At 40.0% G+C, this 15,644-nt stretch overlaps 1 protein-coding gene across 1 annotated transcript; it reads right to left on the bottom strand.

Moving 5' to 3' along the window:
- Positions 1-9,737: 9,737 nt before the first annotated feature.
- LOC121990229 (flavonol synthase/flavanone 3-hydroxylase-like) lies at positions 9,738-14,166 on the bottom strand. Its single transcript, XM_042544407.1, has 3 exons — positions 13,637-14,166; positions 10,163-10,490; positions 9,738-10,059 (listed from the first exon to the last, which is right to left on the bottom strand). Exons 1-3 carry the CDS (start codon positions 14,128-14,130, stop codon positions 9,847-9,849), a joined length of 1,035 nt encoding a protein of 344 aa, XP_042400341.1. The 5' UTR covers positions 14,131-14,166; the 3' UTR covers positions 9,738-9,846.
- Positions 14,167-15,644: the final 1,478 nt, after the last annotated feature.

Raw genomic sequence — 15,644 nt, 5'->3', positions numbered from 1 at the left:
GGCGACTTCTACTCTAAGACCGAGGTTCCGTGGACCTATCGATGGGTAATCCACTAAAAACCTCTTCCGATACCTCCGGAAGAGGAAATTGAGTACAATGAAAGTTGAACAAGTACAACACACTACACTTGTCCTTTTGCAGTAATTAATTAAAAAACAAATTACTGACACTTAAAGATCGATGTGGAAGCACTCGTGTCAATGTCGATCTGTCAGTCGTGATCAAAAGTTCTTGAAGCAGTCGTCGGGTGCAGTAGCTTTGCAGTAGTGTTGTAGTAGGAGCTCGGAGCAGTTGGAATCTCAAAAGAACGCGTAGTAGCTCGTATATCAATTATTCTCCAATGCTTTCTCGAGACAGCCTTATAAAAGGCATGGAAGGCGCCTTCCATAGCCATGGAAGGCGCCTCCAATAAGGCAAGTTTGATCCCGACCAGCCCGACACTTATCTGCTGCGACACCAAAAGTTTATTCTGTGGAAGGCGTCTTCTATGAACAGTACGAAGGCGCCTTCACTGCTTGAAGGCGCCTTCGAACATTGTTCATCCGAAGGAAATTTTCTTCTTTTTGCCCTACAAAATAATGTTAGTCCAAAAATACCCTGCACAATAAGTATTAGGACAATTTAATAATATAGAGTAGTAATTAGTTCTTGTCTTTCCAGGACCAGGAACTAGTCAAGGTCTCAGCTTAAGGATTCCAAATGGACCTAAACTGGACCGACGCCTACTATCCCTTTAACCGGGGCGCACCCTCACTTGGTCACTCACCTCCAGTGACTTACCTTAACTTACAAGTTTGCCAGACCTCCGGTCAGCCAACCTATTTGGACTTCGTGTCAGCTATCCGGTCGACCCGTTGACCTAGCTGGACTTCGTACCAACTATCCGGTCAACCTGTTGACCTAGCTGAATTTCGTACCAGCTATCCGGTCAGCCCGTCGACCTAGCTGGATTTCGTACTAGCTATCCGGTCGGGCCATTGACCAAGTTGGATTTTGTACCAGCTATCCGGTCAGCCCGTTGACCTAGCAAGATTTCCTGCATACTTAATCAAGTGGTTAGATCATAATAAAACCTAACTTAACTTACTTGCCATTCATCAAAACACGAGTTAGACCGTTAGTGCAAACCGCACCAACAATTTCCCCTTTCAAGGTAATGCCCTAGACGTTCGGAAACAGGTTACTCCTATCACTAGGGCCCATCGGTCATACAATCTAGAGTATTCCCTCTACAGGATCAACAATTCCACACAAACATTCAATCGAATATGAGAATTAAGTTCAAGCACAACACACTCACATAAGATCAAATAAATACAAGGTATGATAATGTCATATAGATAGAAAATTGGCATATCTATGAGTTCTTACATCAATCCACATCACAATTACTCCCTTAATCCTAGAACAATAAATCTACTCCATGGCACGAAGAGAAGAATCCAAAGACATAAGAATTGGTAGCATCCAAACCCAACTAGAAGAGGAAGGGAGAAGAATGCTTATCCGATTGCATTGAGTGATCTTCATATCCAATCCTTTGCTTCTGCAATCGATGAGTTGATGAATATGGCCTTAGATCATCGAATGGAGATCGGGAAAAATGTAGATCGGCACCAAGATGGATCTCCCAAAGGGAGAATCTTCCTCCCCTTAGAAAGGGGGGATCTAGAGATCCCCTTAAATAGTGTTGGGAACAGGCCTGACAAGACCCGTGCCATGACCATGTGGCATCCACACGGTCACGCTCTGCTTGACCTCTGGTCAGGTGGCACGGTAGTATGGATTGACAAGACTGTATTTTGCTTAGTCTCTGGATGATCTACACGACCGTATGGATTCATATGGCCACAGTCTACTCCTCTGGAAGGTCATACGGCCGTGTAGATCCACACGACCGGAGTCTTCTCCTTCTCTACTGGTTAGCACGGCCATGTGGAATCATATGACCAGAGCCTTCTCCACCTCTGATAAGTGGCACGGCTGTGTGAACTTCACATAGCCAAGCCATTTGTCTTCGTTTGTTCTCCGAATCGTCTATGAGCGTTGTTTTCGCCCCAAAAGTGACTCCTATCAATAGAAAAAAACACAAATAGCATATCTCTAGCAAAGAAGAGTAATTATGTTAAAAATATGATAAGAAGTGTAGAAATGCATAGATCAAGCGCAAATAAAGTATATGAATGTGCCTCAAAGTATGCATAAAAGTGTATATAATCTACGCAATCACTCGTTGATTTTACTTGGTATCCACATCCTTGAGGTGATTAATTCAAGGGTTTACTCTCCTTATGATCTCATCTACTATAAAATCTACTCTTACTAGAAAACAATCCAGAGGCAGAGAAACCTTGTACAATCTCACAACAAGAATACAATGAAAGCAAGAAGTAAATACACAATACAAACAAAAACCTTGCTTGCTTAATCTCTTGTTGCTTTGGATTTCCTCTTGATCGGCTGGAAAATGCAGCAACACTTGTCATCCAAGAACTCAAAGATTGGAGGAGAAGAAGTCGTTGAATCTCCTGTGAAAAACACCTTTTATCTCGCGATCTAGAATTCTCAATTGATTGGCCTTACTTTCAATCGATTGTCACGTCAGATTCGTCTATTCAAACCTTGCAATGACTCTTTTCTGCTTCTCCCAATTGATTAGCTAATTGATTACGCATCTTTAATTGATCACCTGATCAATTCATAAGCTCACTATTCACTTATGATTTTCTCCTAATCAAATGACACTTTCCCAATTGATTCAGCACAACATTGTGCTTTGTGAAACTCTAACCCAATCGATTGACCAATCGATTAGAGAAAGCTGAATCAATTAGCCAATCGATTAAGCACCTCTCTATGCTCTCACGATGATTTCCTCCAATCGATTGGAGAAGACTTAATTGATTGCCCTAATCAATTCAGCCTTCTCCTTTCTCATGACAAACAACTTCCATGATCACCTGATCGACTGGCTTTGGGCCAATCGATTGCCCAACTGTAACTTGCTTAACCCAAGTATAGTGTTCCCTTGCCCAGCATTCGGTCAACAATGACCTGTTGGGACTTCTTCACCAAGTGTCCGGTCAACCTTTTGATCCACTTGGACTTTCTCTTGTGCCAACCTCCTGTTGAACTTCCGATCACCAAGTGTGGTCTTCCTTGACCTACTTATATTTTTATCTTACCTAATAGTAGTTAGGACTTCCATTTACCAACGTGTGGTCCTCCTTGACCTACTTGGATTTTTCTTTGCCTAACCATAGTTAGGACTTTCCTTTGCTAACGTGCACTCCTCCTTGACTCATTTGGACTTTCCTTTGGGAACATGCGGTATCTTTGACCCACTTGGACTTTTCTTTGCCAACGTGAGGTCCTCCTTGATCCACTTGAACTTTCTTTTACCTCACACGCAAGTTAGAACTTTACCTTGTCTATCCTCCAGTTAGGGTTTTTCAATCAAGTATCCAGTTCTCTATGACCTACTTGACCCCCGTCTCACATATTGTACCATATATTATTCAAACATCGAAACTAAAACTTGAATCCACTCGAGCTTAGTAAAACTGACCAACTTTAACCTGAGAATGATTACACCAATAATCTCTCAACACAATAGCATTGCTAATTCACTCAATAAAGCATTGTCCCAACAAAAACATGAATAACATTTTTTTTATATAATTGATTCTAGTGTTATAGAGACAATTAGATTATAAAGGAAATTTCTACCAATACAATTCAATACGAATTAATAAAATTAATCTTTTATTTATAATCTTATTATTTTCTATATAATTGGTGGTAGACAATAATAAAAGGTATTACTAGTTAATCCTGTCCAGAATCTAATTCACTCAATAAAGCATTGTCCCAACAAAAACATGAATAATATTTTTTTTATATAATTGATGTTGGGGCAATTTCCTTAGGTTAAGTTTGACCAGTTTGACTAAGCTTGAGTTGAGTCAAGCTTGAGTCAGGGTTTGAGTTTTGATGTTTGACAATATATGGAGATTGCTAGGGCAATCATCCAGTTGACAATATATGGAGATTGCTAGGGCAATCGTCCGTTTGACAATATATGGAGATTGCTGGAGCAATCGCCCGATTGTGAAGATGGTCAAGGGATTGACCAGGTTGATGAGATGAAAATCCAAGTAGGTCAGTGTTGACCAGACTTGGTGGTGAAAGTCCTGATAAGTGAGATCAGGCAATTGGAAAGTCCAAGTGTGATCTTGGAAAAAGGAAAGTCCTGGTGAGGAGCCAGGCAATTAGAAAGTCCAAGTGTGATCTTGGCAAAGGGAAAGTCCTGGTGAGGAGCCAGGCAATTGGAAAGTCCAAGTGGGATCTTGGCAAAGCAAGTCCTAGGGTGATTTGGCTAGGAGAACCCGACAACTAGGATGAGGCCGATGGAAACTCCAAAAGGTAAGGCGTGAAGGATGGGGAGATATCCGAGGGACACAAGGCTGATGGAGGAGGCTAGAAAGCTAGTTCGAGGTTGGTCAGGAGTAGCCAAATGCTAGGTGTTCAAACCCAATAGGTCACGGTTGACTGAGAGTTGGGTTTGGGGAGCTGGACTTGAGTTTGAGTCAAGTCGAGGGTGTTCAATCGATCGGGCGATCGATTGAACTAGGGTCCAATCGATCAGTGGATCAATTGGAGTGTGCTGCGAAAGAAGGAATGACCCAATCGATTGGTCGATTGATTGAGACCATATTTCGTGAGCACAGAGCTCTTCCCAATCGATCGGGCGATCAATTGGGAGCTTCCAATCGATCGGTCGATCGATTGGGCAGGGGTGTTCTCGCGCGATCGCGAGAAGCACAAAATACTTTTGGATCGATCCACCGATCGATCCAGATGTTCCCAATCGATCGATCAATCGATTGGGATTCGACCGTTGCACAGGTTGCAGGTGATGGACGACTAGGATTGTGTGGATGTGACATGACAATCGATTGAGGTTGATATCAATCGATTGAGAGCACTGTATATATATAGCCTGGGCGGAGCGTTTTCTTCGTAGATCTCTTGCGATCTTTTGTGCCGTTCTTCAGCGATTCTTCACGAGCTTCTATGATCTACTCACGCTAGTTCTTGAAGGCACTTGGGGAGTTTCTCCAAGGTTCAAGAGACGACGACAAGCACAAGTAAACAAGAAAAAGAGTGTATTACATTGTATTTTTGTTTCCTCTTCTTGCGTTCGTGTTTATGTTTGTGTGTGAGTACTGTACGAGGCTTCTCCGCCTCCGGCTGTGATCGGAGAAGGAGGTTTTCATTAGTGGAGTGAGCGTGTCATGTGGATCATTGGATTAGTCACCTCTTCTTGAGATGGATACCAAGTAAATCTGTAGTATTAGCGTTGTGTGTGTCTTGTGTTTATTTCCGCTGCACATTATCAAGACGAAGCAATCGACAAGCGCGACGAAACTCTATTCACCCCCCTCTATCGGACATAAAGGTCCCAATAATTGGTATCAGAGCGAGGTCGCTCTTCTACGGACTAACCACCAAGAGAGCAAGCTAGAGGAAGAAGAAGATGGACTTGGGAGGTCCACTTAGATGGGACATCCGGATTCCTCCTCCATATGACAAGGAAGACTTCACCTTTTGGAGGAATCGGCTGGAGACATGGTTCCAAATGGATTGGAACCAATGGGTTGTCTTGAGTGACCCATTTGAAGCTCCTATGGACAAGAAGGGTAAACGCCTCCGACCTCGGCATTGGACCGAAGAGCAACGAGAGCAATCGGAGGCAGACAAGGAGGTAACGAGAATTTTACATAATATATTACCTTATAATATTTTGTTGAGTGTAGGTGAAACCACAAATGCAAGTAATCTTTGGAAAAGGATCATTGCCTATCATGAAGACCCTACACAAGTCCAAGGAGTGGAAGAGCCCAAGGAGAAGGGCTCATTGGTCCAAGAAGAGAAGGACTAATCCGATGTTGACACGAGGTCAACATCCGAAGAAGAGGAGGAAGAAAAGATGCAATCCGATGTTGACGAGAGGTCAACATTCGAGGAGAAAAGGAAGAGAAGGAAGAGGTGGAAGAGGAGAGATCTTCCACATCCTCAAGAGATGAAGAAGTGGAAGAGTCCACATCCTCAAGTGAAGAGGAAGAAATAGAAGATGATGTCATCTCTACATCGCAAGAAAAATCAAATGGAGGATCAAGCATCAACCCTACAAGCAAAGGTATAAAGATTTCAATTATTAAAGATAAAAATCATATCATTTGCTTTGAGTGTAGGGAGCATGGGCACTACAAGAGCAAATACCCTAAATTGGCCAACAAGAAGAGCCAAGTAGCAACAAAGGGCAAAGAAAAGCTCAAGGAGACCAACCCCACAATAAAGAGAAGCAATGAGCACATTGTGTACTTCTCTTGCAATCAGAGAGGACATTACCGAAGTCAATGTCCTAAAGAGAAGAAGCCAACCAAGGTGATTAGAGGAAGCACAAATCTAGGGGGAGTTTGTAAGAGCAAATCCAAGGTAAATTTTATTAATGCAAATTCTCTTAGAAATGATAAAAAACATGCTAGTTCAAATTTAAATCATTATAATGCTATTTATCATGAAAATAGAATGCATGATAAACCTAAGGACAAATATATACCTCCTTATGCTAGATCTATCATACCTAAGATTAGGAAGGTAGATAACTACTTAGGTAATAACTCTAAGGACTTTAGATATAAGCCTAAGGGTAGCAATGCTCATAGGAATCAACAAAAATCCAAATCTATGGATTTAGTAAGGGAAAACCAAGTCTTAAGGTCAAGACTTGATAACTTAGAGAGAACCTTAGCAAGAATGGAAAACTTGCTTAAGGGGCAAAGTGAGCATAACGTAGGAAGAGCTAGACAAGAGCCATCCAATGGCTATAGAGGTTTGGGATACAAACCTAAAGCCAAGAAGGAGCCAGAAGTGAGATCAGACAATTGGAAAGTCCTAGTATAGCTAGGCAAAGGGAAAGTCCTGGTAAGGAGCCAGGCAACTGGCAAGTCCTAGGGTGATTTGGCAAGAAGAACCCGACAACTAGGATGAGGCCGATGGAAGCTCCAGAAGGCAAGGCGTGAAGGATGGGGAGATATCCGAGGGACACAAGGTTGATGGAGGAGGCTAGAAGGCTAGTTCGAGGTTGGTCGGGCGTAGCCAAATGCTAGGTGTTCAAACCCAACAAGTCACGGTTGACTGAGAGTTGGGTTTGGGGAGCTGGACTTGAGTTTGAGTCAAGTCCAGGGTGTTCAATTGATCGGGCGATCGATTGAACTAGGGTCCAATCGATCAGTGGATCGATTGGAGTGTGCTGCGAAGGAAGGAATGCCCCAATCGATTGGTCGATCGATTGGGACCATATTTCGTGAGCACAGAGCCCTTCCCAATCGATCGGGCGATCGATTGGGAGTTGCCAATCGATCGGTCGATCGATCGGGCAGGGGTGTTCTCACGCGATCGCGAGAAGCACAGAATACTTTTGGATCAATCCACTGATCGATCCAGATGTTCCCAATCGATCGGTCGATCGATTGAGATTCGACCGTCGCACAGGATGCAAGTGATGGATGGCTAGGATTGTGCGGATGTGACGTGGCAATCGATTGGGGTTGATATCAATCGATTGGGAGCACTGTATATAGCCTGGGCGGAGCATTTTCTTCGCAGATCTCTTGCGATCTTTTGCGCCGTTCTTCAGCGATTCTTCATGAGCTCCTCTGATATACTCACACCAGTTCTTGAAGGCACTTGGGGAGTTTCTCCAAGGTTCAAAAGGCGACGACAAGCACAAGTAAACAAGAAGAAGAGTGTATTACATTGTATTTTTGTTTCCTCTTCTTGTGTTCGTGTTTGTGTTTGTTTGTGAGTACTGTACGAGGCTTCTCCGCCTCTGCCTCTGACCGAGAAGGAGGTTTTCATTAGTGGAGTGAGCGTGTCGTGTGGATCCTTGGATTAGTCACCTCTTCTTGAGGTGGATACCAAGTAAATCCGTAGTGTTAGCATTGTGTGTGTCTTGTATTTATTTCCGCTGCACATTATCAAGACGAAGCAACCGACAAGCGCGACGAAACGCTATTCATCCCCCCTCTAGCGGACATAAGGGTCCCAACAATTGATTCTAGTGTTATAGAGACAATTAGATTATAAAGGAAATTTCTACGAATACAATTCGATACGTATTAATAAAATTAATCTTTTATTTATAATCTTATTATTTTCTATATAATTGGTGGTAGACAATAATAAAAGGTATTACTAGTTGATCATGTTCGGAATCTGAGTCAGACGAAAGCCGGTTGAGATGTCATTGATGTTGAAGGAGAGGCGACTCAAATACACCTGGCGTATGTGCACCAGAAAATAGACCCCCACGTGGAACTGAAGCACGGCGATGACCTAGCTGGTGGTACTTAGGCTCTGCGCACACTCAAACAAGCACACAGAACGTCAGAGGCCCGAAACCAGGGAAAAAGTCCCTGGCCCCAAAAGAATAGTGTACGAAGGAAAAAAAGCAATGTAGAAGACCAGTGTGAGTATGCGACTGAGCATACCTGCTCAAGGGAGAGGACCTCCCTTTTTATATGACACTGCGTTCCTCTGGAGCCTGATTGATGTCAGAGAATGTCGGATGTCAGGACCTGTGGGGTGATGGAAGGCACGTGGTGCCCTCTCATTGGTTGAAAGAAGTTTCTATTCGCAGCTGATAACAAATCATTGAAATATTCCCTGATATATGACATTTATTCCCTAACAGAAGGTTACAATTATCTATCATCATTGTCTCCTAGTACTGTCTGCCCCGCTTGGGTTTGACTATGGGCAACTCAGGATGATCGTTAGGGTATAACGCTTGGCTCGAGTCTTGATGAGAAAGATGAGCTGTGGTGAGAGCCCCATCTTTCCTGTTTGGATCGCTAAAAAGTTGATCGGGAGTTGTATTAAAGAAAGTACTAGGCCTAGCTATGCGGACCGAGCTGAGAAAACCCTACCAGTCGGGGCAGGTCAAGCATTACCTCCGGCTGCATCTTATATCTCAGATCTAAGACCCTGATCTATCTGTACCCGACTGGGAATTATGCGACTGATGACGTCAGACAGTCTAACTCCTTCTTTCCCATCCTAACTGTTAGTTGTCACATCTCTTTGACTTCTGACTGTCATATTCCCTTGTCTTCTGACTGTCACGTCCCCTTGACTTTTGACTGTCATGTCCCCTTGACTTCTGACAGTCACGTCCCCTTGACTTTTGGCTGTCTGACCTTATCGGACCCTATCTTTATATACTGTATCACTAGTATTGTTATATTTGTAATAGATGAAAGTCCCAAGTACTAATATGATTTTGAGATAGATTTAAGTTCATATTATAACTAGTATGTGTTATATTTTACAATGGGAAAAGGATTAATTTCTGATTGGTACATATCTTCAGAGAAAAAATATCTCCTCCTATCTTCTAGTTGTTTGACTGTTGGTTATAATTTACTTCATGATTTATTTCTTTTTATATAATTTTAAGACGATTGTGAGGAATAATTATTTTTTGTGACCATATTATGTGTTATATTTTACTATATGTCAACAACTTTAAATTAATTTATATTGAGAAAAAAAATGAATATAGATTCTATCATCCTTTAAAAAATTTCGTCTTAAAATTCAAAAAAATTGAAGGAAAAGAATATACATAAACAATAACTAATTATTTGCATTATTATTGCATGCCATTCATTTTAAGGCTAAAGCCGCAGTCGACACAAACACTTCCAGAATATTTATTGCCATAGATAATATTCTTAATTATGCAATTGCCATTCCATAGTTTAAGGCTAAAGAGTCTACTGCGGGAGCTTGTTGATCTTGCAATAAGCGTAGTCTTTAAACATCTTCGCTTTGTACTTGGGAGGGTTGTCTTCGTTGACGACTTGTTGCAGAGGACCAATCACTGAGTCTCCGGGAGGAGAGCAAAACACCGGCCATGACATTCTCACCTTATCTTTGCTCACTGTACTTCTGTGCAACACGCTCTTATAAATCCCATTACTCAAAATCTACAAATGATCACGTACAGTAGTGTGACTATTTCAGTTTCGCACTATATATAGCTACTGTCAGTACAAAAGCTTATGGTGCGAGTTTGTTTGTGCTAATTACCTCAATTTGGTCGCCGATGTGGACGATAATGGCATTAGGGACATAGTCGACGTTGATCCAGAGGTCGTCCTTGAGGATTTGCAAGCCGGGGACATCGTTGGGGACGAGAATTGTCATGGCAGACATGTCGGTGTGTGCCACCACTCCGAGAGCTACGTCGGGCCGAGGACACGGCGGATAGTAGTTGATCTTGAGATTAAGGTTTAGGGAGTCTCCTCCTACAGCCTCCTTGAGAGCTTGATCCTCCAGCTCTAACCCTTTCGACAATTCTGTTAGCATTCTATCGACCAGATTCACAACATATTTGGCATATTCCTCAGTTATTTTCCTGAAAAACAGATAAAAACACAAGTGATATCTGATATTTAAGCTTTGTCAGGGTGTTTTCGATCGTAATCTTTTGAAGAATCTTATGAGGCTAGGCATTAATTAAGTTCCTTGGCCTTCATTCACATGGGAAATGAACATGCAATTAAGTATCGTAAATATCTATAAATCATACATTCTCAATTTCTTTTATATATATATATATATATATATATATATATATATATATATATATATATATATATATATATATATATATATATATATATAATATTTTTTCAGCTTTTTATGTAACCACGTAAGTAAGATTTTGAAATTATCAAATTATATAGGGTAGTTTCAAAATTATCAAATCACACCCATTTTTCATTTTACTCTTATCGACTAATTTTTTTATCAGTCGAATCGATTTACTATGTGTCAAAATGTTGAAATTTTAAATAAATCAGTCAACTGATTTTTTTAATTAGTCGACTTTAGTCAAAGTCAATTTTAGATAAAATCCATTGATGAACCAAATGATCTCGGATTACTATAAAACTAGTTCCTATATATTCATTTACCTCTCCTGATTATATTCATACACTCAAACAATAATTTGACTCAATATATTGAGAGTAATAATTTTTTAAATATAAAAATATTTGAAAATTTTAATTCATATTCAAAAAAGCATTTCTCTCAATATATTGAGTTAAATTGACGTTTGAGGGTATGAACATAATCAAGAGAATTAGCCGAACACATACGAACTAGTTTTATATCAATCCGAGGTCGTTTGGTCCATCAACCAATTTTGTACAAAACTGATTGATGGACCAAACAACCTTGGATTGACATGAAACTAATTTCTATGTGTTCGTCTACCTCTCCTGATTATATCCATGCTATCAAAATACCAATTTGACCCAATATATTAAGAGCAATGATTTTTTGAACACGAATATATTTGAAAAATTTAATTCGTGTTCAAGAAATTCTGCTAATGGACCAATCGACCTTGGATTAACATAAAACTTATTCTTATTGATAGTTCTTGTAAAAACCTCAATTGCATGGATTCTAAAATATAAATAATTCACATATATGAAATACAAGAATAAAAAGATCTAGTTTCATCGAGAACATGACATAAGAAAAATAAGTTCATAAACAAATATGACAAGGAACTTGATTGAAGAGTCATCCTTGTCTTTAGCGTCGTCCAGAAATAATCCCTGTGGAAGAAGATGCAGCGGAAAGAAAAGGAAGGTATTCCAAGGGGCTTAGGGGTGACAGCGCCGAAAATCTTTAGGTCAATGGGGAACCAAAAGCTCTGTCAAGATTAAACCCTAAAACCTTGGGACCAACCCTATATATAGTAGTTATCTATTATCAGCTCATAGTTAATAATAAATACGGGACTATAGGTTCTACACATACCAGATCTATATCCAATAACCTAAGTTAGATCACTTTAATGAGTTCAGTTTATACTCATATGCACAACTTATAATTAAGCCCATCAATTAGAGACAATAACCAACACCTATGTATTCAACTAGTTCTTATGATTATATCTATACCCTCAAATATTAATTTGACCCAATATATTAAGAACAATAATTTTTTTAACACGAGTTGACGTCGATTTAATTCAATATGTTGAATATAATGGTTTTTTAAACATGCAAATATTTGAAAATTTAATTAATGTTCAAAAAATCATTGCTCTCAATATATTGAGACAAATTGATATTTGAAAGCATGAATATAATCAGGAGAGATAGACGAACACATAAGAACTAGTTTCATGTCAATCTAAGGTCATTTGGGCCATCAACCGATTTTGGGAAACCCGACTGATAGACCAAACGACCTCGGATTGGTATGAATCTAGTTTCTATGTGTTCGTTTACCTCTCCTAATTATATACATACTCTCAAAGATCAATTTGATCCAATATATTTAGAGTAATAATTTTTTTAATACGAATATGTTTGAAAAAAATTAATTCGTGTTAAAAAAATCTGACTGATGGATCAAAGGACCTCGAATTGATATGAAACTAGATCCTATGTGTTAAACTAGTTTTTCTAATTATATCCATGCCCTAAAATATGAATTTGATCTAATGTATTGAGAGTAATATGTTTTAAAATATGAATTAATTTTTTTTAAAAAATTTATGTTCAAAAAATTATTGCTCTTAATATATTAAGTCAAATTTATGAATCAAACGATCTCGGATTGACATGAAACTAATTCCTATATATTCCTACAACTCTTCTGATTATATCATTGCTCTCGAATACCAATTTAACTTAATCTATTGAGAGTAATGATTTTTTAAATACGAATTAAAATTTTCAAATACATTTATGTTAAAAAATTATTCTTAATATATTTAGTCAAATTGACGTTTCAGGATATGAATATAATTAAGACAAATAATCGAACACATAAAAACTTGTTTCATGTCAACTGAGATTGCTTGATCCATCAACCGATTTTATTTATAATCGACTTTGATTAAAATAAATAAATAAATCAACTGATTTGTTTAAATTTTTAGTATTTTGATGCAAGTAAAATTGATTTGATTCATAAAATATTTCATTCAATTGATAGGAATAGAATAAGAAATGGTATATGATTTTAAAATTACTCTATCTAATTTGATAATTTCAAAAACAGATCTACGTGATTCGATTCTTATTATTTTTATTATTGTTTATCTTCATATGTCCCCTGTTCGAACGGCAATCGCTGCCGTCAACCGAGCAACTATTATTTTATAGCCTCTTAGCCATAAATGATTTTTTAATCACTTTCACTGACACGCAGTTACCGGTTGGACAAAGACAGATAAGCGAAGATTATTTTAGAACAGTAATACTTAAATGATTTGGATATTTAAAAAATTTAAAACTTAAACGGGTAAAGACGTAAAGTTACACCCCTAAAAATACTTAAATGATTTTGATGATTTTTAAAATGCTCAAGGATATTTCAGTGAAGAGGGTAAATTTGAAAGTTGCGGAAAATTTTCTTATACGTTAATTGGAAGTATTCTAATAATTTAAAATTACGAGGGTATTTTGAGAAGCGAAGAAAATTTTAGTTAGTGAAACAAAATTTTCACGGGTAGTGAAATAAAATAAACACCTGTAGTCGGTGGCGGGGAGGACGGGCCAGATCCGGTGGTTGACTTTCGACGGCGGCGCGATGTAATGGAAGAAAAAATCGACCCACGCCTTCTTCCCCTCCAGCTCCCTCTGCAGCTTCGTCCCGTACCCTTCCTGTCCTCCGTTCGCTGGCGCCCCGCCTCCGGCGTCTTTCCGCGCGTACTTCTCCTTCTCCTCCTGCGGTAGCTCCTCGAAGAATTCCCTCCCCGCTCGCTGCAGTTCCCGCATCGCCTCCTCAGGCACCCCGTGGCCCACCACCTGGAAGATCCCCCACTCCCGGCTCGCCTCCGCGATCGCCCGCGTGATCTCGGGGCCGTCGAAGGCAGCGAGGTCGATGACGGGGATCGCCGGCGCGGGGCCGAGGAAGGTGGTGAGGCACGGTTGCTCGTGGTCGGATCGGATGAACTCCGGCGGAATGGCGCCTGCGTCGGAGGCGCAGAAGGAGGCTATCAGTTGAACGCGCTCGACTTCCATTGTAGAATATTGCAAAGTTGAGGAATGGAGATGAAGGGACAAAAAGAGATTGTGAAGTGGGAAATATAAGAAACCTCCTAAAATTATCTCCGTGCCCTTTATAAATTATAAATTTATAAAATATTAAAAATTCATAAAAATTAAATAAATACGAAATACAAAACAAAGTTATATAAATTCTACCCTTGGAAATTTTAAAAACTGTTATATAATTGAACGATTTCAAAAATTTATTTTGCTCATTTTAAACTAGCTTATGGCTGTTTTATTTAAAATTATACAAAACTTAAACCTATCTAATTTTATAAACAAACATATAATGTAAGATTAGAAAGAACGCTAGAGGAGGGAGGAGTGAATATCGATCGTTAAAAATTTGATTTAAAATAAATATGCAGTGGAAGAATAAGAAACAATGCTAACACGACCAAGTGTTTACTTGGTTCGGAGCCTTCGACGACTCCTACTCTAAGGTCTGCACTCATCGAGTGTTTTCGTTAGTCAATCCACTAATAGTTCGAAATAGTTATAAATTACAAGTACAAGAACTATAAAACAGTGTTACCGACAATGAAAAGAAAAGAATCTTGATCGTCGATTGTTGGAGGAGCTTCACAGCGTTGTAGGAGCTATTTCGGAGCACCGAGCAGAAGAGGAAGTCGTTGCAGTTGTTGTTCTGAAGTTTCGGGTCGAAGGCCTTTAAATAAGTCCATTCTGGGCGCTTGGAACCTCTCTGAGCGCCTGGACCACGTGGCTCGGCCAATCGATGCACTCCATGTCAGCTTCTGGAGCAATTTTTAGGTCCGGGCGCTTAGACTGCCTGGGTGCCCACGACCCTGCCCAGGCGAGACTGGTCCAAGCGCCCAGACCCCTTTTCTTCCGTCTTTCCACCTACAAGAAAAGGTTAGTCCAGACAATCAATAAATGTATTTTATCCTGTAAAACAGAGTTAGCACAACATAATAGATTATGAGTAGTAATTAGATTTTGTCTCCTTGAGAGCAGGATCTAGTCAAGGTCTTAGCTTAAGTTTTCCCAAATGGACCTAAGTTGGACCAATGCCTATAGTTCCATCAATAGGGAAAGCGTCTTCACTGGATCTCTCCTACAATTGCTTACCTTTACTTACCACTTGCAGTTACTCGACTTACCTCTGACCCACTAGGTCTTCCCTCTAGTTGTCAGGTACACAGACCCAACCGGAATTCAACCGATTGTCAGGTCTCGCGGACCCAACCGAAATTCGACCGATTGTCAGGTCCCGCGGACCCAACCGGACTTCCCGCCAGATATTGGGCCCCGCGGAGCTATCTGGACTTCTCACCAGCTATCGGGCCCCGCAGACTTAACTGAATTTCCCACCAGCTATCGGGTCTCGCGGACCTAACTAGATTTCAGCCTAGTATTAGGTCCTTCAGACCAGTCAACTCTTACACACTTGATAAAAGCGTTAGACAAATAACCCATCTAACTTTAACCTATTTGTCATACATTAAAACTTGATTGTTAGTACA

The sequence above is a fragment of the Zingiber officinale genome, chromosome 6B (assembly GCF_018446385.1).
Source record: "Zingiber officinale cultivar Zhangliang chromosome 6B, Zo_v1.1, whole genome shotgun sequence".
In the NCBI taxonomy this organism is placed as follows: Eukaryota; Viridiplantae; Streptophyta; class Magnoliopsida; order Zingiberales; family Zingiberaceae; genus Zingiber; species Zingiber officinale.
Note: the sequence above shows the minus strand (reverse complement) of the source record. Positions and strands in the feature narration are given on the sequence as shown.